Genomic DNA, 24,918 nt, shown 5'->3' with positions numbered 1-24,918 from the left:
TTTACTATGACCAGTGACAGTCTGAGCTACTGGGTGAAGACCAGAGTCTCTTTACTATGACCAGTGACAGTCTGACTTACTGGGTGAAGACCAGAGTCTCTTTACTATGACCAGTGACAGTCTGACTTACTGGGTGAAGACCAGAGTCTTTACTATGACCAGTGACAGTCTGAGCTACTGGGTGAAGGTCCCTTTACTATGACCAGTGACAGTCTGAGTTACTGGGTGAAGGTATCTTTACTATGACCAGTGACGTTCTGAGCTACTGGGTGAAGACCAGAGTATTTACTAGAGCCTGTGTTTGGTATGTACAGAGCCTTAAGAAACTATTCACATCCCTTGACTTTATCCACATTTTGTTGCGTTATAGGCTGACTTAAAAATCAATTAAATCTACATTTTGTGTCACTGGATCCACATGAATGTAGAAGTGTGGATGCTAATGGTACTTACCTACGGTGCAGCAAGAGGAACTGGCCCTCCCTACCTTCAGGCTCTGCTGAAACCCTACTCCCCAACCAGAGTACTCTGTTCTGCCACCTCTGGTCTCTTGGCCCTCCCTACCTTCAGGCACTGCTGAAACCCTACTCCCCAACCAGAGTACTCTGTTCTGCCACCTCTGGTCTCTTGGTCCTCCCTACCTTCAGGCTCTGCTGAAACCCTACACCCCAACCAGAGTACTCTGTTCTGCCACCTCTGGTCTCTTGGCCCTCCCTACCTTCAGGCTCTGCTGAAACCCTACTCCCCAACCAGAGTACTCTGTTCTGCCACCTCTGGTCTCTTGGCCCTCCCTACCTTCAGGCTCTGCTGAAACACTACACCCCAACCAGAGTACTCTGTTCTGCCACCTCTGGTCTCTTGGCCCTCCCTACCTTCAGGCTCTGCTGAAACACTACACCCCAACCAGAGTACTCTGTTCTGCCACCTCTGGTCTCTATGGCCCTCCCTACCTTCAGACTCTGCTGAAACCCTACTCCCCAGCCAGAGTACTCTGTTCTGCCACCTCTGGTCTCTTGGCCCTCTTGGCCCTCCCTACCTTCAGGCTCAGGTACTGCTACCTAATATCTAGATACAGTGCCTTGCGAAAGTATTCAGCCCCCTTGAACTTTGCGACCTTTTGCCACATTTCAGGCTTCAAACATAAAGATGTAAAACTGTATTTTTTTGTGAAGAATCAACAACAAGTGGGACACAATCATGAAGTGGAACGACATTTATTGGATATTTCAAACTTTTTTAACAAATCAAAAACTGAAAAATTGGGCGTGCAAAATTATTCAGCCCCTTTACTTTCAGTGCAGCAAACTCTCTCCAGAAGTTCAGTGAGGATCTCTGAATGATCCAATGTTGACCTAAATGACTAATGATGATAAATACTATCCACCTGTGTGTAATCAAGTCTCCGTATAAATGCACCTGCACTGTGATAGTCTCAGAGGTCCGTCAAAAGCGCCGAGAGCATCATGAAGAACAAGGAACACACCAGGCAGGTCCGAGATACTGTTGTGAAGAAGTTTAAAGCCGGATTTGGATACAAAACGATTTCCCAAGCTTTAAACATCCCAAGGAGCACTGTGCAAGCGATAATATTGAAATGGAAGGAGTATCAGACCACTCACTGCAAATCAACCAAGACCTGGCCGTCCCTCTAAACTTTCAGCTCATACAAGGAGAAGACTGATCAGAGATGCAGCCAAGAGGCCCATGATCACACATGAACTGCAGAGATCTACAGCTGAGGTGGGAGACTCTGTCCATAGGACAACAATCAGTCGTATATTGCACAAATCTGGCCTTTATGGAAGAGTGGCAAGAAGAAAGCCATTTCTTAAAGATATCCATAAAAAGTGTTGTTTAAAGTTTGCCACAAGTCACCTGGGAGACACACCAAACATGTGGAAGAAGGTGCTCTGGTCAGATGAAACCAAAATTGAACTTTTTGGCAACAATGCAAAACGTTATGTTTGGCGTAAAAGCAACACAGCTCATCACCCTGAACACACCATCCCCACTGTCAAACATGGTGGTGGCAGCATCATGGTTTGGGCCTGCTTTTCTTCAGCAGGGACAGGGAAGATGGTTAAAATTGATGGGAAGATGGATGGAGCCAAATACAGGACCATTCTGGAAGAAAACCTGATGGAGTCTGCAAAAGACCTGAGACTGGGACGGAGATTTGTCTTCCAACAAGACAATGATCCAAAACATAAAGCAAAATCTACAATGGAATGGTTCAAAAATAAACATATCCAGGTGTTAGAATGGCCAAGTCAAAGTCCAGACCTGAATCCAATCGAGAATCTGTGGAAAGAACTGAAAACTGCTGTTCACAAATGCTCTCCATCCAACCTCACTGAGCTCGAGCTGTTTTGCAAGGAGGAATGGGAAAAAATGTCACTCTCGATGTGCAAAACTGATAGAGACATACCCCAAGCGACTTACAGCTGTAATCGCAGCAAAAGGTGGCGCTACAAAGTATTAACTTAAGGGGGCTGAATAATTTTGCACGCCCAATTTTTCCGTTTTTGATTTGTTAAAAAAGTTAGAAATATCCAATAAATGTCGTTCCACTTCATGATTGTGTCCCACTTGTTGTTGATTCTTCACAAAAAAATACAGTTTTATATCTTTATGTTTGAAGCCTGAAATGTGGCAAAAGGTCGCAAAGTTCAAGGGGGCCGAATACTTTCGCAAGGCACTGTAGATGGACCTGTGATGTACTTCTACCAGATATCTAGATAGATAGATGGAGCTGTGATGTACTGCTACCAGATATCTAGATAGATAGATGGAGCTGTGATGTACTTCTACCAGATATCTAGATAGATGGAGCTGTGATGTACTGCTACCAGATATCTAGATAGATGAAGCTGTGATGTACTGCTACCAGATATCTAGATGGAGCTATGATGTACGACTGTAAGGAAGGTGTTCGTTCTTTGAAGGCTGAACCTCCTCAATATTTGACTGTATTGAAGGTGTTCGTTCTTTGAAGGCTGTACACACAGAGATGGTGTGCTTTACCAGAAATCTCTAATTTGGTATCATCTGTTAACAGGACATTCTCCCAGAAGGATTTTGAGATGTTCATGTGTGTTTTGGGCCAATTCTGATGTCTCTCTCCCAACAGTGGGATCCTGCTGGCTCTCCTACCATATAACCCCCTTTCATTGAGTTGGAGACGGATGGACAGAGTTGAAACTGTCGTACCTTGTGTGTCCGAAGGTCAGCTTGAATCTGTGTTGCAGTTGACTGAGGCGCTTTCTCCACCTTTCAACCAATCCGTCGCTGCGATCTTCTATCAGGTGTTCTCTTACAGCCACGTCCTGGGAGGTCCCCTACAGTGGAATGGGCCTTACACTTCTAGTTAACATTACGTCCTGGGAGGTCGACTACAGTGGAATGGGCCTTACACTTCTAGATAACATTACGTCCTGGGAGGTCGACTACAGTGGACTGGGCCTTACACTTCTAGATAACATTACGTCCTGGGAGGTCGACTACAGTGGAATGGGCCTTACACTTCTAGTTAACATTACGTCCTGGGAGGTCGACTACAGTGGAATGGGCCTTACACTTCTAGATAACATTACGTCCTGGGAGGTCGACTACAGTGGAATGGGCCTTACACTTCTAGTTAACATTACGTCCTGGGAGGTCGACTACAGTGGAATGGGCCTTACACTTCTAGATAATATTACGTCCTGGGAGGTCGACTACAGTGGAATGGGCCTTACACTTCTAGATAACATTACGTCCTGGGAGGTCGACTACAGTGGAATGGGCCTTACACTTCTAGATAACATTACGTCCTGGGAGGTCGACTACAGTGGAATGGGCCTTACACTTCTAGATAACATTACGTCCTGGGAGGTCGACTACAGTGGAATGGGCCTTACACTTCTAGATAACATTACGTCCTGGGAGGTCGACTACAGTGGAATGGGCCTTACACTTCTAGATAACATTACGTCCTGGGAGGTCGACTACAGTGGAATGGGCCTTACACTTCTAGATAACATTACGTCCTGGGAGGTCGACTACAGTGGAATGGGCCTTACACTTCTAGATAACATTACGTCCTGGGAGGTCGACTACAGTGGAATGGGCCTTACACTTCTAGATAACATTACGTCCTGGGAGGTCGACTACAGTGGAATGGGCCTTACACTTCTAGATAACATTACGTCCTGGGAGGTCGACTACAGTGGAATGGGCCTTACACTTCTAGATAACATTACGTCCTGGGGGGTCGACTACAGTGGAATGGGCCTTACACTTCTAGATAACATTACGTACGGTGGAAACAGGAACATCAAGGTCTCTGGAGATGGACGTGTAGCCTTGTTTGGACGTGTAGCCTTGTTGGGACGTGTAGCCTTGTTTGGACGTGTAGCCTTGTTGGGACGTGTAGCCTTGTTTGGACGTGTAGCCTTGTTGGGACGTGTAGCCTTGTTGGGACGTGTAGCCTTGTTTGGACGTGTAGCCTTGTTTGGACGTGTAGCCTTGTTTGGACGTGTAGCCTTGTTTGGACGTGTAGCCTTGTTTGGACGTGTAGCCTTGTTTGGACGTGTAGCCTTGTTTGGACGTGTAGCCTTGTTTGGACGTGTAGCCTTGTTTGGACGTGTAGCCTTGTTTGGACGTGTAGCCTTGTTTGGACGTGTAGCCTTGTTTGGCTACAATCTTGTGTCTGACCTCAGAAAACCAGAGAATTTTCTTTATTTTCTCCATGGTCATTGTGGTACACACAGTGACACAAAACAGATTGTCAGAACCTATAAGCACCTAGTAGTCCTACAGCTGTTTATTCTGCTGTGAGTGTTAGACAGTCAGATCAGGGTAGAGGTAGAGGTCCTGTATGGTTCAGTTAGACAGTCAGATCAGGGTAGAGGTAGGGGTCCTGTATGGTTCAGTTAGACAGTCAGATCAGGGTAGAGGTCGTGTATAGTTCAGTTAGACAGTCAGATCAGGGATATGGTAGAGGTCCTGTATGGTTCAGTTAGACAGTTAGATCAGGGATATGGTAGAGATCCTGTATGGTTCAGTTAGACAGTTAGATCAGGGTAGAGGTCCTGTATGGTTCAGTTAGACAGTTAGATCAGGGATGAGGTCCTGTATGGTTCAGTTTAGACAGTCAGATCAGGGATATGGTAGAGGTCCTGTATGGTTCAGTTAGACAGTCAAATCATGGTAGAGGTCCTGTATGGTTCAGTTAGACAGTCAGATCAGGGATATGGTAGAGGTCCTGTATGGTTCAGTTTAGACAGTCAGATCAGGGATGAGGTCCTGTATGGTTCAGTTAGACAGTCAGATCAGGGATGAGGTCCTGTATGGTTCAGTTAGACAGTCAGATCAGGGATGAGGTCCTGTATGGTTCAGTTAGACAGTCAGATCAGGGATATGGTAGAGGTCCTGTATGGTTCAGTTTAGACAGTCAGATCAGGGATGAGGTCCTGTATGGTTTAGTTGGTAGAGCATGGTTCTCGCAATGCCAGGGTCATGTGTTTGATTTCCTCGGTGGCCTCCCAGTTTAAGTGACCGTCTGCACAGTGCAGACACTCCTCTGATTGGCTGTGGATTAAGATGTCTGCTCCGTAAAGGCCGGGTGATTATGTCAGGAGAAGTTAGTTAGTGGTCGTGGTTTAGATATCTGGTGCTTTAGAGAAGGACAGCTGTACTTCCATTCTGTTTAGGGGTCAGACAGGGAGACTGGTGGGAGGGACCTCAAGGCCAGACGACCATCTTTTAGTACACGGCTCACACACCACAAACACTCCCTCTGCATTCCTCTGTTTCTGACTCCAACTCAGCTATTTAACACCTCTCTCCCCCCCCAATCCTTCATGTTTTCATTACCTTTCAGTCTCTTCCATTCCTCTCCTGTATACATCTAATCTTCCCTCTCTCGTTTCCACTCTTCCGCTTTCAATCTCTTTCTGTTTCCCTCTCTCTCCCTCTGTCTCGCAGTCGTAGAGCGCGGCACCAAGGCTGTGTGTGTGTTGCTGTGTGTTGCTGTGTGTTTGGATTGAGATTAGGTTACACTGCTGGATTGTGTAATTGTGAGGTGTGTCTCTCTGCTCCGGAAAGCTGCTCTGTTGTTTCTTTTGTTAGGAGGAGAGTAGAGCCGAGGGAGGGAGGGACTAGTTACGTTACTAAATCACTGTCTTCAGTCCACTAACCTGCTAGAATGAAGACATCACTACATTGGTAATAACTCCCCTGGTTCAGTAAAGACTACACAGATCATACACTGAGGTAGAAGGAATGTTGTTGTTATCTAAACCCCAGCAGGCAGCCTGGTTTACAGTCAACACTGCAGAGGGAGAATGTTTCATCAGTGTAAACTTCAGGACCAGAACAACCTGCTGTAGAGGTGTTTGTTACAGGGGAGGATGTTTCATCAGTGTTAACCTCAGGACCAGAACAACCTGCTGTTTGTTACAGGGGAGGATGTTTCATCAGTGTTAACCTCAGGACCAGAACAACCTGCTGTTTGTTACTGGGAGGATGTTTCATCAGCGTTAACCTCAGGACCAGGAACATCTCTAGACCCGAGTTGAAGGCTCTGAAGGAAAGTCTATAGACCTGAGCTGAGGGCTCTGAAGGAAAGTCTATAGACCCTAGTTGAAGGCTCTGAAGGAAAGTCTATAGACCTGAGTTGAGGGCTCTGAAAGAAAGTCTCTAGACCCTAGTTGAAGGCTCTAAAGGAAAAACTCCTAACACTAGTAATAATTAAAATAGAGAGTGTGTGTGTCTTCAACTATGTTGTTACATGTTTTTCTTCTCTTTCCCCCAACAGACCAAAGAGAAGGGACAACGTCTCAGCCCACACACGATCATAGGAGATAGACGTCAATCAAACTGGACGCCGTCCATTCCCTCCCACCCCTCATGGCGAGACCACCCCCAACCCACCAATAGGGCGAGTCCCATCCACTCGAACCCCCGCCACCACTCATCCGTCCGGACAATCCAATTGGTCCCCCTCACTCCACTTAACTCCTGCCCACTCTACGCTCCACCCCATCCACCCCCTCTGATTGGTCAAGATGGACAAGTTGACAGACGATGTCCCCGGGTGCTACTACAACCGTACAGTGCAGTTCTTCTACGAACATAGTGGCAAGAACATCAGCGCCCACTGGCGTCCTCGGGACTACGTGGTGGTGAGCCTGGGCATGGGTGTGTCTGTCATCGTCATCCTGGCCAACATCCTGGTCATGGTGGCCATCTTCATCAACCGACGATTCCACTTCCCTATCTACTATCTGCTAGGTAGGGTGTATGTGTGTGTCTGTCAATTAGCAGCTGCTCCCACTAATTTACCAAACTTACCAGAATTTTCAGAAGTTTTGGTAATTTTTAAATCTACAAAATTTGGTAAATGATACTTTCAATACATTTAGTCATATTTATGTCATATTCTTTATATCTGTGAAAATTCCCTAAAATCCAGAAGTTAACTGGTACATTTTTAGAAAGTTACCAGTAATATTACCCCCTTAGCAACCCTACTAATGTCCTTGTCGACTATCCCCTAGGCAACCTGGCGGCAGCAGACCTGTTCTCAGGTATCGCCTACCTGCACCTGATGTTCCACACTGGGCCCTGGACCATCAAGCTGTCCAAGAACCAGTGGTTTGTACGCCAGGTAGGAGAGTCCAACACACACCCTAACTAACCCTGGACCATCAATCTGTCCAAGAACCCGTGGTTTGTACGCCAGGTAGGAGAGTCCAACACACACCCTAACCCTAACTAACCCTGGACCATCAATCTGTCCAAGAACCCGTGGTTTGTACGCCAGGCAGGAGAGTCCAACACACACCCTAACCCTAACTAACCCTGGACCATCAATCTGGCCAAGAACCAGTGGTTTGTACTCCAGGTAGGAGAGTCCAACACACACCCTAACTAACCCTGGACCATCAATCTTGCCAAGAACCAGTGGTTTGTACGCCAGGTAGGAGAGTCCAACACACACCCTAACTAACCCTGGACCATCAATCTGTCCAAGAACCAGTGGTTTGTACGCCAGGTAGGAGAGTCCAACACACACCCTAACTAACCCTGGACCATCAATCTGTCCAAGAACCCGTGGTTTGTACGCCAGGCAGGAGAGTCCAACACACACCCTAACCCTAACTAACCCTGGACCATCAATCTGGCCAAGAACCAGTGGTTTGTACTCCAGGTAGGAGAGTCCAACACACACCCTAACCCTAACTAACCCTGGACCATCAATCTGGCCAAGAACCAGTGGTTTGTACTCCAGGTAGGAGAGTCCAACACACACCCTAAACCTAACTAACCCTGGACCATCAATCTGGCCCAAGAACCAGTGGTTTGTACGCCAGGTAGGAGAGTCCAACACACACCCTAACTAACCCTGGACCATCAATCTGGCCAAGAACCAGTGGTTTGTACGCCAGGTAGGAGAGTCCAACACACACCCTAACTAACCCTGGACCATCAATCTGTCCAAGAACCAGTGGTTTGTACGCCAGGTAGGAGAGTCCAACACACACCCTAACTAACCCTGGACCATCAATCTGCCCAAGAACCAGTGGTTTGTATGCCAGGTAGGAGAGTCCAACACGCACCCTAACTAACCCTGGACCATCAATCCGGCCCAAGAACCAATGGCCAGTAAGCCAGGTGCACAAGACACGTTCTTCCCATAGGATTAGTTGATGCAGAAATGGACTGGCCAAAGGGCAGTTTCTTTTCCACATAATTAGCATTACTTAGCTAGTGATGAGGTCCTTGAGGAAAAAATGGGCCGGCATGTCAGAAAAGCCTGGGCTGATTACTGATCCATGGTCCGTCCCTGAGTTGATGCTTGCTAGGGCCCATTAATACACATTTTTTCTTTCAAACTGGGAAAACTTTTCCTGTCAAAGTACTGTAGGTTTGTGTGATTTATGCTTACTAAGCTATTATAAGCAAAAGGCCCACATAGTTGAAACTGCTGGACCCGCTGTGGTCCAGCAGTTAATGCCGAGGAACCCGGCACACATGTACAGTCGTGGCCAAATGTTTTGAGAATGACTCAAATATTAATTTTCACAAAGTCTGCTGTCTCAGTTTGTATGATGGCAATTGCATATACTCCAGAATGTTATGAAGAGTGATCAGATGAATTGTCATTAATTGCAAAGTCCCTCTTTGCCATGCAAATGAACTGAATTCCCCCAAAAAACATTTCCACTGCATTTCAGCCCTGCCACAAAATGACCAGCTGACATCATGTCAGTGATTCTCTCGTTAACACAGGTGTGAGTGTTGACAGGGCTGGAGATCCCTCTGTGATGCTGATTGAGTTTGAATAACAGACTTGAAGCTTCAAAAGGAGGGTGGGGCTTGGAATCATTAATCTTCCTCTGTCAACCATGGTTACCTGAAAGGAAACATGTGCCGTCATCATTGCTTTGCACAAAAAGGGCTTCACAGGCAACGATATTGCTTCCAGTAAGATTGCACCTAAATCAACCATTTATCGGATCATCAAGAACTTCAAGGAGAGCGGTTCAATTGTTGTGAAGTAGGCTTCAGGGCGCCCAAGAAAGTCCAGCAAGCGCCAGGACCATCTCCTAAAGTTGATTCAGCTGCGGGATCGGGGAACCACCAGTACAGAGCTTGCTCAGGAATGGCAGCAGGCAGGTGTGAGTGCATCTGCACGCACAGTGAGGTGAAGACTTTTGGAGGATGGCCTGGTGTCAAGAAGGGCAGCAAAGAATCCACTTCTCTCCAGGAAAAACATCAGGGACAGACTGATATTCTGCAAAAGGTACAGAGATTGGACTGCTGAGGACTGGGGTAAAGTAATTTGCTCTGATGAATCCCCTTTCCGATTGTTAGGGGCATCATGAAAAAGCTTGTCCGGAGAAGACAAGGTGAGCGCTACCATCAGTCCTGTGTCATGCCAACAGTAAAGCATCCTGAGACCATTCATGTGTGGGGTTGCTTCTCAGCCAAGGGAGTGGGCTCACTCACAATTTTGCCTAAGAACACAGCCATGAATAAAGAATGGTACCAACACATCCTCCGAGAGCAACTTCTCCCAAACATCCAGGAACAGTTTGGTGATGAACAATGCCTTTTCCAGCATGATGGAGAACCTTGGCAAAAGTGATAACTAAGTGGCTCGGGGAACAAAGCATCGATATTTTGAGTCCATGGCCAGGAAACTCCACAGACCTTAATCCCATTGAGAACTTGTGGTCAATCTTCAAGAGGCGGGTGGACAATTAAAAACCCATCAATTCTGACAAACTCCAAGAAAACATCCTGCCATCAGTCAGGATGTGACCCAGAAGTTAATTGACAGCATACCAGGGCGGTTTGCAGAGGTCTTGAAAAAGAAGGGTCAACACTGCAAATATTGACTCTTTGCATCAACTTCATGTAAGTGTCAATAAAAGCCTTTGACACTCAAAACTTTTGGCCACGACTGTACAGCCAAGTTTACCAGTCAGCGTGGGTTGTACTCCACCCTCTGGTCTTCTGACTCTCCATCTCTCCTACCTTTCCTGTCTCCTTTCAACTGCCCTATCTCAATCAATATGTTAAAAACCCTTCAAATATAGATGAATTATTCCTCCCTCCAGACCCTGATCGACTCCAGTCTGACAGCATCGGTGTTGAACCTCCTGGCCATCGCCTTGGAGCGTCACCAGACCATCTTCACCATGCAGGTGTGTGTGTGTGTGTGTGTGAGTGTTGATATTACAGTAGAGTGGTCGGGAGAAAGCGGTAGACAGACACATTTCCATCTGTTATGGACTAATAAAGTATATATCATCTCAGCTCCACAGTAAGATGACCAACCGCCGCGTGGTGCTGCTCATCGCCCTTATCTGGGGCCTAGCCATCTTCATGGGCCTGGTTCCCACCATGGGCTGGCACTGTCTGTGTGACCTGGAAAACTGCTCCACCATGGCCCCCATGTACAAACGCTCCTACCTGGTGTTCTGGGCTGTGCTCAACCTGTTCACCTTCTCTCTCATGGTGGCTGCCTACACCAGGATCTTTGTGTACGTCAGACACAAGAGCCAGAGGATGTCTCAGCACACCAGCCAGATACGACACAAGGAGACTGTGTTCAACCTGATGAAGACGGTTTCTATGATCCTGGGTGAGGAGGGCCTGGACAACTATACTACTTCAACATACAGTTGAAGTTTACATACACCTTAGCCAAATATATTTAAACTCCGTTTTTCACAAATCCTGACATTTAGTCCCAGTAAAAATTCCCTGTCTTAGGTCCCCTTAGGTCCCTAAAATGTCAGAATAATACTAGAGAGAATTATTTATTTCAGCTTTTACTTCTTTCATCACATTCCCAGTGGGTCAGAAGTTTATATACACCCAATTAGTATTTGGTAGCATTGCCTTTAAATTGTTTAACTTGGGTCAAACGTTTATTTTTATTTCACCTTTATTTAACCAGGTTGAGAACAACTTAGGTTAGTGTATCATAGATAGGCCAGTTGAGAATGAGTTCTCATTTACAACTGCGACCTGGCCAAGATGAAGCAAAGCAGTGCGACACAAACAACAAACAACAACACAGAGTTACACATGGAATAAACAAACATACAGTCAATAACACAATAGAAAAGTCTATATACAGTGAGTGCAAATGAGGTAAGATAAGGGAGGCAAGGCAATAAATAATCCATAGTGCCGAAATAATTCAGGTTTAGCAATTAAACACTGGAGTGATAGATGTGCAGAAGATATACTGGTGGGCAAAGGAGCAAAAAAAATGAATAACAGTATGGGGATGAGGTAGTTGGATGGGCTATTTACAGATGGGCTATATGCAGTGATCTGTGAGCTGCTCTGACAACTGGTGCTTAAAGTTAGAGAGGGAGATCTGAGTCTCCAGCTTCAGTGATTTTTGCAATTCGTTCCAGTATTTGGCAGCAGAGAACTGGAAGGAAATGCGGCCAAACGAGGAATTGGCTTTGGTTTTTTGTTTCATCAGATCAGAGGACATTTCTCCAAAAAGTACGATCTTTGTCCCCATGTGCAGTTGCAAACTGTAGTTTGGCTTTTTTATGGCGGTTTTAGAGCAGTGGTTTCTTGCTTGCTTAGCGGCCTTTCAGGTTATGTCGATATTTTGTACCTGTTGCCTCCATCATCTTCACAAGATCTTTTGCTGTTGTTCTGGGATTGATTTGCACTTTTCGCACCAAAGTACGTTCATCTCTAGGAGACACCAGAGTTAGTGAGTTAGTTCATCTCTAGGAGACAGAACGCGTCTCCTTCCTGAGCGGTATGACGGCTGCGTGGTCCCATGGTGTTTATACTTGAGTATTATTGTTTGTAAAGATGAACGTGGTACCTTCAGGCATTTGGAAATTGCTCCCAAGGATGAACCAGACTTGTGGAGGTCTTTTTTTCTGAGGTCTTGGCTGATTTCTTTTGATTTTCCCATGATGTCAAGCAAATAGGCACTGAGTTTGAAGGTAGGCCTTGAAATACATCCACAGGTCAAATCAAATCAAATTTTATTTGTCACATACACATGGTTAGCAGATGTTAATGCGAGTGTAGCGAAATGCTTGTGAGTGTAGCGAAATGCTTGTACACCTCCAATTGACTCAAATTATGTCAATTAGCCTATCAGAAGCTTCTAAAGCCATGACATTTTCTGGAATTTTTCAAGCTGTTTAAAAGCACAGTCAATTTAGTGTATGTAAACTTCTGACCCGCTGGAATTGTGATACAGGGATTTATAAGTGAAATAATCTGTCAGTAAACAATCGTTGGAAAAATGACATGTGTCAAAGTAGATGTCCTAACAGACTTGCCCAAACTATAGTTTGTTAACAAGAAATTTGTGGAGTGGTTGAATAAACTAGTTTTAATGACTCCAACCTAAGTGTATGTAAACTTCTGACTTCAACTGTATACCTATACACACACACTCTCTCTCTCCGGCATTCAGGCACCTCTCTGGCTTGTCCTAACTCGTTTAACCAGACACTCTACTTCCACCCCCACATCCCTCACTCTCTCCCTCCCTTCCTTCCTCCTTCCTTCCTTCCTTCCTTCTCCTCTTTCCTGCTTCTCTCCCAAGCTTCTGCTCCAGCATTTTTAACTTCTGATTAAATTCCTCTAGAAGGAATTTGGCGTCTCTGTTTCTTACATATAGGCTCATACAATTTCTGGTTGTCTCCCTTTCTGGCATAGCAAGTGTGAGTGAGAGAGGATGTGTGTGTGTACTTTTTCTGGCATAGCAATTGTGAGTGAGAGAGGCTGTGTGTGTACTCTTTCTGGCATGGTAAGTGTGAGTGAGAGAGGCTGTGTGTGTACTCTTTCTGGCATAGCAAGTGTGAGTGAGAGAGGATGTGTGTGTGTACTCTTTCTGGCATAGCAAGTGTGAGTGAGAGAGGATGTGTGTGTGTACTTTTTCTGGCATAGCAAGTGTGAGTGAGAGAGGATGTGTGTGTACTCTTTCTGGCATGGTGAGTGTGAGTGAGAGAGGATGTGTGTGTACTCTTTCTGGCATGGTGAGTGTGAGTGAGAGAGGATGTGTGTGTGTACTCTTTCTGGCATGGTGAGTGTGAGTGAGAGAGGCTGTGTGTGTACTCTTTCTGGCATAGCAAGTGTGAGTGAGAGAAGATGTGTGTGTGTACTCTTTCTGGCATAGCAAGTGTGAGTGAGAGAGGCTGTGTGTGTGTACTCTTTCTGGCATGGCAAGTGTGAGTGAGAGAGGCTGTGTGTGTGTACTCTTTCTGGCATGGCAAGTGTGAGTGAGAGAGGCTGTGTGTGTGTACTCTTTCTGGCATGGCAAGTGTGAGTGAGAGAGGCTGTGTGTGTGTACTCTTTCTGGCATAGCAAGTGTGAGTGAGAGAGGCTGTGTGTGTACTCTTTCTGGCATAGCAAGTGTGAGTGAGAGAGGATGTGTGTGTGTACTCTTTCTGGCATAGCAAGTGTGAGTGAGAGAGGATGTGTGTGTACTCTTTCTGGCATAGCAAGTGTGAGTGAGAGAGGCTGTGTGTGTGTACTCTTTCTGGCATGGCAAGTGTGAGTGAGAGAGGCTGTGTGTGTGTACTCTTTCTGGCATGGCAAGTGTGAGTGAGAGAGGCTGTGTGTGTGTACTCTTTCTGGCATGGCAAGTGTGAGTGAGAGAGGCTGTGTGTGTGTACTCTTTCTGGCATAGCAAGTGTGAGTGAGAGAGGCTGTGTGTGTACTCTTTCTGGCATAGCAAGTGTGAGTGAGAGAGGATGTGTGTGTGTACTCTTTCTGGCATAGCAAGTGTGAGTGAGAGAGGATGTGTGTGTACTCTTTCTGGCATAGCAAGTGTGAGTGAGAGAGGATGTGTGTGTGTACTCTTTCTGGCATAGCAAGTGTGAGTGAGAGAGGCTGTGTGTGTACTCTTTCTGGCATAGCAAGTGTGAGTGAGAGAGGATGTGTGTGTGTACTCTTTCTGGCATAGCAAGTGTGAGTGAGAGAGGATGTGTGTGTGTACTTTTTCTGGCATAGCAAGTGTGAGTGAGAGAGGATGTGTGTGTGTACTTTTTCTGGCATAGCAATTGTGAGTGAGAGAGGCTGTGTGTGTACTCTTTCTGGCATGGTAAGTGTGAGTGAGAGAGGCTGTGTGTGTACTCTTTCTGGCATGGTAAATGTGAGTGAGAGGCTGTGTGTGTACTCTTTCTGGCATGGTGAGTGAGAGAGGCTGTGTGTGTGTACTCTTTCTGGCATAGCAAGTGTGAGTGAGAGAGGCTGTGTGTGTACTCTTTCTGGCATAGCAAGTGTGAGTGAGAGAGGATGTGTGTGTGTACTCTTTCTGGCATAGCAAGTGTGAGTGAGAGAGGATGTGTGTGTGTACTTTTTCTGGCATAGCAAGTGTGAGTGAGAGAGGATGTGTGTGTGTACTTTTTCTGGCATAGCAATTGTGAGTGAGAGAGGCTGTGTGTGTACTCTTTCTGGCATGGTAAGTGTGAGTGAGAGAGGCTGTGTGTGTACTCTTTCTGGCATGGTAAATGTGAGTGAGAGGCTGTGTGTGTACTCTTTCTGGCATGGTGAGTGAGAGAGGCTGTGTGTGTGTACTCTTTCTGGCATAGCAAGTGTGAGTGAGAGAGGCTGTGTGTGTACTCTTTCTGGCATAGTAAGTGTGAGTGAGAGAGGCTGTGTGTGTACTCTTTCTGGCATGGTGAGTGAGAGAGGCTGTGTGTGTGTACTCTTTCTGGCATAGCAAGTGTGAGTGAGAGAGGCTGTGTGTGTACTCTTTCTGGCATGGTAAATGTGAGTGAGAGAGGCTGTGTGTGTACTCTTTCTGGCATAGCAAGTGTGAGTGAGAGAGGATGTGTGTGTACTCTTTCTGGCATAGCAAGTGTGAGTGAGAGAGGATGTGTGTGTACTCTTTCTGGCATAGCAAGTGTGAGTGAGAGAGAGGCTGTGTGTGTACTCTTTCTGGCATAGCAAGTGTGAGTGAGAGGCTGTGTGTGTACTCTTTCTGGCATGGTGAGTGAGAGAGGCTGTGTGTGTGTACTCTTTCTGGCATAGCAAGTGTGAGTGAGAGAGGCTGTGTGTGTACTCTTTCTGGCATAGCAAGTGTGAGTGAGAGAGGCTGTGTGTGTGTACTCTTTCTGGCATAGCAAGTGTGAGTGAGAGAGGCTGTGTGTGTGTACTCTTTCTGGCATAGCAAGTGTGAGTGAGAGAGGATGTGTGTGTACTCTTTCTGGCATAGCAAGTGGGAGTGAGAGAGGATGTGTGTGTACTCTTTCTGGCATAGCAAGTGTGAGTGAGAGAGGCTGTGTGTGTACTCTTTCTGGCATAGCAAGTGTGAGTGAGAGAGGCTGTGTGTGTACTCTTTCTGGCATGGTGAGTGAGAGAGGCTGTGTGTGTACTCTCTGCCATGGTAAGTGTGAGTGAGAGAGGCTGTGTGTGTACTCTTTCTGGCATGGTGAGTGTGAGAGAGGCTGTGTGTGTACTCTCTGCCATGGTAAGTGTGAGTGAGAGAGGCTGTGTGTGTACTCTTTCTGGCATGGTAAGTGTGAGTGAGAGAGGCTGTGTGTGTTTGGGGTTTTACTGGATACTAGAAGTCCTAGGATGGTAAAACAAAGAACATTCAGACAATTGGGGACATTTCGCCGGTCCTCACAAGGAAAGAGGCTCATTCACGCTTAGGGGTTAGGGGCTAGGGGTTAGGGGTTAGATGTTAGGGGTTAGGTTTAGAATTAGATGTTAGGGGTTAGGTTTAGGGTTAGATGTTAGGGGTTAGGTTTAGGGTTAGATGTTAGGGGTTAGGTTTAGGGTTAGATGTTAGGGGTTAGGTTTAGGGTTAGATGTTAGGGGTTAGGTTTAGGGTTAGATGTTAGGGGTTAGGGTTAGATGTTAGGGGTTAGGTTTAGGGTTAGATGTTAGGGGTTAGGTTTAGGGTCAGGGGTTAGGTTTAGGGTTAGATGTTAGAGGTTTAGGGTTAGATGTTTAGGGTTAGGTTTAGGGTTAGATGTTAGGGGTTAGGGTTAGATGTTAGGGGTAGGTTTAGGGTTAGATGTTAGGTTTAGGGTTAGATGTTAGGTTTAGGGTTAGATGTTAGGGGTTAGGTTTAGGGTTAGATGTTAGGGGTTAGGTTTAGGGTTAGATGTTAGGGTTAGGGGTTAGGGTTAGATGTTAGGGGTTAGGTTTAGGGTTAGATGTTAGGGGTTAGGTTTAGGGTTAGATGTTAGGGGTTAGGTTTAGGGTTAGGGGTTAGGTTTAGGGTTAGATGTTAGGGGTTAGGGTTAGATGTTAGGGGTAGGTTTAGGGTTAGATGTTAGGCGTTAGGGTTAGATGTTAGGGTTAGATGCTAGGGGTTAGGTTTAGGGTTAGATGTTAGGGGTTAGGTTTAGGGTTAGATGTTAGGGGTTAGGTTTAGGGTTAGATGTTAGGGGTAGGTTTAGGGTTAGATGTTAGGGGTTAGGTTTAGGGGTAGGGGTAGGTTTAGGGTTAGATGTTAGGGGTTAGGTTTAGGGTTAGGGTTAGATGTTAGGTTTAGGGTTAGATGTTAGGTTCAGGGTTAGATGTTAGGGGTTAGGTTTAGGGTTAGGGGTTAGGTTTAGGGTTAGATGTTAGGGGTTAGGTTTAGGGTTAGATGTTAGGGGTTAGGTTTAGGGTTAGATGTTAGGGGTTAGTTTTAGGGTTAGATGTTAGGGGTTAGGTTTAGGGTTAGATGTTAGGGGTTAGTTTTAGGGTTAGATGTTAGGGGTAGGTTTAGGGTTAGATGTTAGGGGTTAGGTTTAGGGTTAGATGTTAGGGGTTAGGTTTAGGGTTAGATGTTAGGGTTTAGGGTTAGATGTTAGGGGGTAGGTTTAGGGTTAGATGTTAGGGGTAGGTTTAGGGTTAGATGTTAGGGGTTAGGTTTAGGGTTAGATGTTAGGGGTTAGTTTTAGGGTTAGATGTTAGGGGTTAGGTTTAGGGTTAGATGTTAGGGGTTAGTTTTAGGGTTAGATGTTAGGGGTAGGTTTAGGGTTAGATGTTAGGGGTTAGGTTTAGGGTTAGATGTTAGGGGTTAGTTTTAGGGTTAGATGTTAGGGGTTAGGTTTAGGGTTAGATGTTAGGGGTTAGGTTTAGGGTTAGATGTTAGGGGTTAGGTTTAGGGTTAGATGTTAGGGGTAGGTTTAGGGTTAGATGTTAGGGGTTAGTTTTAGGGTTAGATGTTAGGGGTTAGGTTTAGGGTTAGATGTTAGGGGTTAGTTTTAGGGTTAGATGTTAGGGGTAGGTTTAGGGTTAGATGTTAGGGGTTAGGTTTAGGGTTAGATGTTAGGGGTTAGGTTTAGGGTTAGATGTTTAGGGTTAGGTTTAGGGTTAGGGGTTAGATGTTAGGGGTAGGTTTAGGGTTAGATGTTAGGGGTTAGGTTTAGGGTTAGATGTTAGGGGTAGGTTTAGGGTTAGATGTTAGGGTTAGATGTTAGGGGTTAGGTTTAGGGTTAGATGTTAGGGGTTAGGTTTAGGGTTAGATGTTAGGGAAAATAGGATTTTGAATGGGAATCAATTGTTTGGTCCTCACAAGGATAGTAAAACAAAAAATGTGAGTGAGGAATGTCTGCATGTCCTGACAGGGAACAGCATAGTTAAACAACCACGACGCAAATACACTCCTCCATTTCAACCTCCCCTTCTCTCTGTCACAGTGTGTCTGTGTGTGTGTCTGTGTGTGTCTGTGTGTGTCTGTGTGTGTCTCTGTGTCTGTGTACAGTATGAATTCCTGAAGGGTGAAATTGTGTAATTGAATATTATCATAATGAAATCAGATCTGTCCGACCAACCCCAAGCCACACACCGACAGTGGATACTGACTCTGTGTGTGTACAGTATTCACTGACCAGCTGACATTTTACAATTGTCTCTCCCTCTCCTCCTCTCCCCCTCCTCCCCCTATCCTCCTCTCCCCCCCCCCCCCTCTTCTCTCCTCTCCTCCCCCCTCTCCTCTCCTCTCCCCCCCTCCTCCAGGTTGTTTTGTGATCTGCTGGACCCCGGGCCTGGTGTTGTTGATGTTGGATGGTCTGGGCTGTGAATCTTGCCAGGTGCTGCGTTATGAGAAGTACTGTCTGGTCCTGGCTGAGTGTAACTCCCTGGTCAACCCCATCATCTACAGCTTCAGAGACACGGACATGTTACAGACCTTCAAGCGGATCCTCTGCTGCCTGTGTCGCCGCGGCGACGCCGGCCGCAAAGACACGCTGTCCGGCATGCGCTGCAACACCCTGGAGCAAGAGGTACTCTCCGAGAGCAACGGCAACAATCACCACGACAACCACAACGACGACAACAATCATATAAGTCCCCGCGGCGACCACTCGGACACAGACGATTAGACGAGGACAGTAGACACATATAGGTGACAGACGTACGATGACGACGTAACAAGCAGTTACACCGTAACAATGTCAACACTGACAGGGTGCTATAGTAACTTTCATTACCATGCCCAGACAACTAGCTAACAGTCCTGTGACAACAATGTAGCTACACTGTCACAATGACATAAACTACACCGTAACAACAACGTTATGGCCTCCAAACTATACCATAGCAACCACCATGCACTGACACACCTTAACAACATCAACCACTGTAACCACTACAACTTAACAAAACATGTTTTTAAATAACTACACTGGACAAAAGACCACTGAAGTGACTACTACCAAGTAACAAAATACCATGGCAACACCTACGTCAACGTAACACAATACCACGACAACACCTACAAATACAACAACATAACAAAATACCATGACACCACTTACAATAAGTACAATGTAACAAAATACCATGGCAACACCTACGTCAACGTAACACAATACCACGACAACACCTACAAATACAACAACATAACAAAATACCATGACACCACTTACAATAAGTACAATGTAACAAAATACCATGGCAACACCTACGTCAACGTAACACAATACCACGACAACACCTACAATAACAACAACATAACAAAATACCATGACACCACTTACAATAAGTACAATGTAGCAAAATACCACGACAACACCTACAATAACAACATAACAAAATACCATGACACCACTGACAATAAGTACAACGTAACAAAATACCATGACAACACCTACAATAATAACAACGTAACAAAATACCATGACAACACTTACAATAAGTACAACGTAACAAAATATCATGACAACGCCTACAACAACGACAAGTAACACAATACCACGACAACACCTACAATGACGACAATGTAACAAAATACCATGACAACAAGTATAGCGTAACACAATACCACGACAACACCTACAATAACAACAACATAACACAATACCACGACAACACCTACAACAACAGAATTACAGTGCAACAACTACCATAACAATGTCACAAAATAGCCCTACAACAACCAGGCCTCGACGACCACCACCTCCCGATTCAGAGAGTGTTGGGTTAAATGCGGAAGACACATTTCAGTAGGAGGCATTCGGTTGTACAACTGCCGAGGTATCTCCCTTTACAAGCAGACAGAGAACATGGCCTATATGAGTGTTTGTAGCATCGTTGTTATAATACTGTATGTGGCGCTGTAACATAGCAGCCCTATCAGTCTCTGTTCTAATCAATATAGAACCATGTGAATAGTTAATCATGCAGATATTATTGTTTGGAAACTAACGGTAGCTGTACTGTCTGGAGAAGTGACTGCGTGTTATTAGAACCCAGAGCCTACGTGCTGTTTGTAAAAAGAGACCTGATCAAACATAACGTTGTGAGTGGATTGAGAGTGATGGGGCTGATTTCTCTACTCTGTTAACATGGTGCCGTGCAGCTTCTAACGCAGATGTCTCAATCTGTGTGTCTAGAGAGAAAGAGACGTTCTACAACGCCAAGACTTGAATGAGTCCGGTTGAGTAAGACCAGCCCCCCGCGGTGAATGTTTTGGTCTTCAGCTGGGTCCATACTGGACTCTGATAATGCAACTGTTTTCCATACAGACTTTCTATATAGTGACAATGTCTCTAGAACGTTGTTGGAACGTTGTAGGAAGGCTGTCTGCCACCCCTGGACAGCCTGGTGGGATGTGAACCAGATGTTAAAGTGGTTCAAACGGGTCTGACTAGTTGTCATGTTTCCTGTGACCTGTAGCTATGGCATGTACACACACGTACACACACACACACACACACACACACACACACACACAGAGAGACACACACACAGAGAGACACACACACACACACAGAGACACACACACACACAAACAAACACACGGCTGACTCATCACTGTGTCGTTGCTCTCTGTGTGGAGACACAGGAGTGTGTGTGTGTTTACAGTACCCCACACAAACACCAGTTACACATCCTGTCAGTGATGTCACTAATGGAGAACGAACAAACGGCACAATTACAGGCGGGGGGGGGGGGGGGGGGGGGCATTTCAGTGTCGCACGCTATTCTGCACTAACTCTGGTGTGACAGTGAAATATGTTCCCCTCGTACTTACCCTACCCCACCCATGACACGAACTATCATTTTGTTTTACACACACACACACACACACACACAGTAAGGTGTAATATACATTAGCGCCCCCCAGTGGTCAAGTGAAATCAAGTCGTCTTCTTCTACACTCCTGGGCCACGTCCCAATTGTCTCTTCTTCCTCCCAAAGTGTGCACTCGTTCACTTCCCTTCACTGATTTGAAAGGGAATGACTGGTATAAGAAATATGGTGGGAACTCCCTCCAGCCCTCCACCAACCCAATGCTGTCAGATGTATGGTGGGAACTCCCTCCAGCCCTCCACCAATCCAATGCTGTCAGATGTATGGTGGGAACTCCCTCCAGCCCTCCACCAACCCAATGCTGTCAGATGTATGGTGGGAACTCCCTCCAGCCCTCCACCAACCCAATGCTGTCAGATGTATGGTGGGAACTCCCTCCAGCCCTCCACCAATCCAATGCTGTCAGATGTATGGTGGGAACTCCCTCCAGCCCTCCACCAACCCAATGCTGTCAGATGTATGGTGGGAACTCCCTCCAGCCCTCCACCAATCCAATGCTGTCAGATGTATGGTGGGAACTCCCTCCAGCCCTCCACCAATCCAATGCTGTCAGATGTATGGTGGGAACTCCCTCCAGCCCTCCACCAACCCAATGCTGTCAGATATATGGTGGGAACTCCCTCCAGCCCTCCACCAATCCAAAGCTGTCAGATGTATGGTGGGAACTCCCTCCAGCCCTCCACCAATCCAAAGCTGTCAGATGTATGGTGGGAACTCCCTCCAGCCCTCCACCAACCCAATGCTGTCAGAATGTCATGAACGAGTGCACCCTTCAGGAGATTGGAGAGACCATTGGGACGTACCTCAACTCTCTCCCTCTCTGACTGTCTGTCCATCTGTCTCTCTGACTGTAGTGAACGGGTGCACCCTTAAGGAGAGATCATTGGGACGTACCTCAACTCTCTCCCTCTCTGACTGTCTGTCCATCTGTCTCTCTGACTGTAGTGAACGGGTGCACCCTTAAGGAGAGATCATTGGGACGTACCCCAACTCTCACCATTACTGGCTGAAATCATCTCTGAAAAGGGAAAATGTTTATAACTGAGAAACTATAAAAGGGAAATGCTGGTTATGAATATTTAAATATATAAATATGCCTGTTAATATGCATTATTTTCATAAGCACGTATGAAAACACATTTTTCCCAGATTGTAAAATAAAACAATACTCCATTTAACAGAGAAACTGTTTTTTCTCATTTAAACATCTGTTTCTGTTTTTTAGTTTTATTTTTGTACCAAAACATCTCTAAATAAAACCTGAAAAATGAAAATATTCTTAATCTGTGCCTGTCTGCCTGATCGCTTGGTTATGCCTGGCGGCATCGGGGTGCGGCCATCGCTTGATCATGTCTGTCTTTTATGATGCTGCCAGGAACGAGAATAAAGACACAAACTAGAAGCGAAACATATTAGTCATTTAGCAGACGCTCTTATCCACAGCCACTTACAGGAGCATCAGGGTTAAAGTGCCTTGCTCAAGGGCACGTTGACATTCTTCACCTAGTCGTCTCGGTTACTGGCCCAACACGCTTAACCGCTTGGCTACCTACCACCCACAGAAATGGCTCAATAAATAGATTGTGGGTTATAGTTGGGTTTCATTTAGGTTATAGCTTGGTTGTATTGTGTCCTTATTGTGTTTCCTATCTGTACGCGCTGTGATCCAGCTTATTGCTGTGCTTGTCATGGAGAGGAGCAGGGAGGATATCTGTACGCGCTGTGATCCAGCTTATTGCTGTGCTTGTCATGGAGAGGAGCAGGGAGGATATCTGTACGCTCTATCTCTCTCCGATGGCTGGACCTTACTAACTCTCTCTTTCTCCTTTCTCCCCTCTCTCCTCGTCCCCTTCACCCTGCCTCTCCATCTCTCTCCTCGTCCTCCACCTAATCCCCTTCACCCTGCCTCTCCATCTCTCTTTCTCTCCTCGTCCTCCACCTAATCCCCTTCACCCTGCCTCTCTTTCTCTCCTCGTCCTCCACCTAATCCCCTTCCCCCTTCCTCTCTATCCCTCTCTTTCTCCCCTCTCTCCTCATCCCCTTCACCCTGCATCTCCATCCCTCTTTCTCCCCTCTCTCCTCATCCCCTTCACCCTGCCTCTCCATCCCTCTCTTTCTCCCCTCTCTCCTCGTCCCCTTCACCCTGCCTCTCCATCCCTCTCTTTCTCCTTTCATCCTCTCTCCTCGTCCCTTTCACCCTGCCTCTCCATCCCTCTCTCCTCGTCCCCTTCATCCTCCCTCTCCATCCCTCTCTCCTCGTTCCCTTCACCCTGCCTCTCCATCCCTCTCTCCTCGTCCCCTTCATCCTCCCTCTCCATCCCTCTCTCCTCGTCCCCTTCATCCTCCCTCTCCATCCTCTCTCCTCGTCCCCTTCATCCTCCCTCTCCATCCCTCTCTCCTCGTCCCCTTCATCCTCCCTCTCCATCCCTCTCTCCTCGTTCCCTTCACCCTGCCTCTCCATCCCTCTCTCCTCGTCCCCTTCATCCTGCCTCTCCAGCCGTATGAGAATGGTGATGCGGAGCTGGTGGAGAAGACCAGGGGAGCTCCTCTCATCCTGAAGGGAACAGAAGACATGATGACGTCCACAGAGAGCTGACACGAGCATGCGCGCGCACGCACACACACACACACATAGTGTGTGATTATTTGGGGGGAGTTTCTGAATCATGCTAAATGTTTTTATTGTATAGATGTGATAGTTTAGTTGTATTGATGTAAAATGTTGTTTGTATGATACTGTATGTTACAGAAAACATGACTACAGTTACCTACAGGTACTGACATTTCTGTTTGAAACAACTTTATTGACATTGTCCCATATACACTCCTCAGATATGTGTTGCCACGTGGTCTACCTGAGCCAAGCGGCTCAGTAGAAAAGTCATCATTACAATCACAACTGTATATTTCTGACTTCTTATTTTTCATTTGACATTTTATTTATGCATTTTTGTTGTTGTTGATCTTACGAGAATAGTCTGCGCTGAGTGTATACAGTGAGGGGGGGGGGTTGGAGAGGTGTGTGTGTACTGCATAACATGTTAGGTTAGTTTTAAGAGGGGGGGGGGGTATTTGTAAAGACATTTTACTGTTATTGAATGTATTGTTAGGTTCTGAACAGAGTAAAAACTCAAACGGACGACTGGTAAAAACTCAAACGGACGACTGGTAAAAACTCAAACGGACGACTGGTAAAAACTCAAACGGACGACTGGTAAAAACTCAAACGGACGACTGGTAAAAACTCAAACGGACGACTGGTAAAAACTCAAACGGACGACTGGTAAAAACTCAAACGGACGACTGGTAAAAACTCAAACCAAGTTTATTCACCGCACTGAATGCCTCGGCTGCAAGCACATTTCACACATGATTAAACAGGCATTTATACATCAGGGGTGTATCTTCTCAGAACTGCCATCTGTTGCCCAATACTGCCTACATGTTGCGTCGTTGTCTTGGCCTTCCAGCCGTCTGCCAGCCGCCCCTCTTAGCTGTCTGGAGAATGAAGGAATAGACTATAGGCCAGTCTGTATTGTAGACTGATGTGTTCTGGTTGTTTCTGTGACCTCACAATCAGTTCCATGGTCAGAAATGATGGAAACCGTTTCTATTAAAGAACCTACAACACTTTTGACTGTCCGTCCATCTGTCTCTCTGTTACTGTCTGTCCATCTGTCTCTCTGTTACTGTCTGTCCATCTGTCTCTCTGTTACTGTCTGTCCATCTCTCCCTCTCTCTGACTGTCTGTCCATCTCTCCCTCTCTCTGTCTGTCCATCTGTCTCTCTGTTACTGTCTGTCCATCTCTCCCTCTCTCTGACTGTAGTGAACGGTGCACCCTTAAGGAGAGATCATTGGGACGTACCCCAACTCTCACCATTACTGGC

The 24,918-nt window shown here is 46.2% G+C and overlaps 1 protein-coding gene across 2 annotated transcripts in view; it reads left to right on the top strand.

Annotated features, from left to right (window-relative positions):
• The window catches only part of LOC139424327 (lysophosphatidic acid receptor 2-like), a 36,065-nt gene extending 11,291 nt beyond the window's left edge, over nucleotides 1-24,774 (top strand). Inside the window, exons 2-7 of one of the 2 annotated variants that reach the window (XR_011635926.1) lie at nucleotides 6,800-7,275; nucleotides 7,542-7,651; nucleotides 10,611-10,697; nucleotides 10,810-11,137; nucleotides 18,454-20,632; nucleotides 20,713-20,865. Coding sequence is in view for 1 of the 2 variants with exons in the window: in XM_071176041.1 (XP_071032142.1) it covers nucleotides 7,050-7,275; nucleotides 7,542-7,651; nucleotides 10,611-10,697; nucleotides 10,810-11,137; nucleotides 18,454-18,719; nucleotides 23,528-23,626 (1,116 nt within the window). In the remaining variant the exon portion in view is untranslated. Of the gene's footprint in view, nucleotides 1-6,799; nucleotides 7,276-7,541; nucleotides 7,652-10,610; nucleotides 10,698-10,809; nucleotides 11,138-18,453; nucleotides 20,633-20,712; nucleotides 20,866-23,527 lie in introns of those variants that run through there. The other variant, XM_071176041.1, reaches the window with a different exon arrangement.
• The last annotated feature ends 144 nt before the right edge of the window (nucleotides 24,775-24,918 follow it).

The sequence above is a fragment of the Oncorhynchus clarkii genome, chromosome 13 (assembly GCF_045791955.1).
Source record: "Oncorhynchus clarkii lewisi isolate Uvic-CL-2024 chromosome 13, UVic_Ocla_1.0, whole genome shotgun sequence".
NCBI lineage: Eukaryota > Metazoa > Chordata > Actinopteri > Salmoniformes > Salmonidae > Oncorhynchus > Oncorhynchus clarkii.
This window is presented reverse-complemented; position numbering and strand designations above follow the sequence as displayed.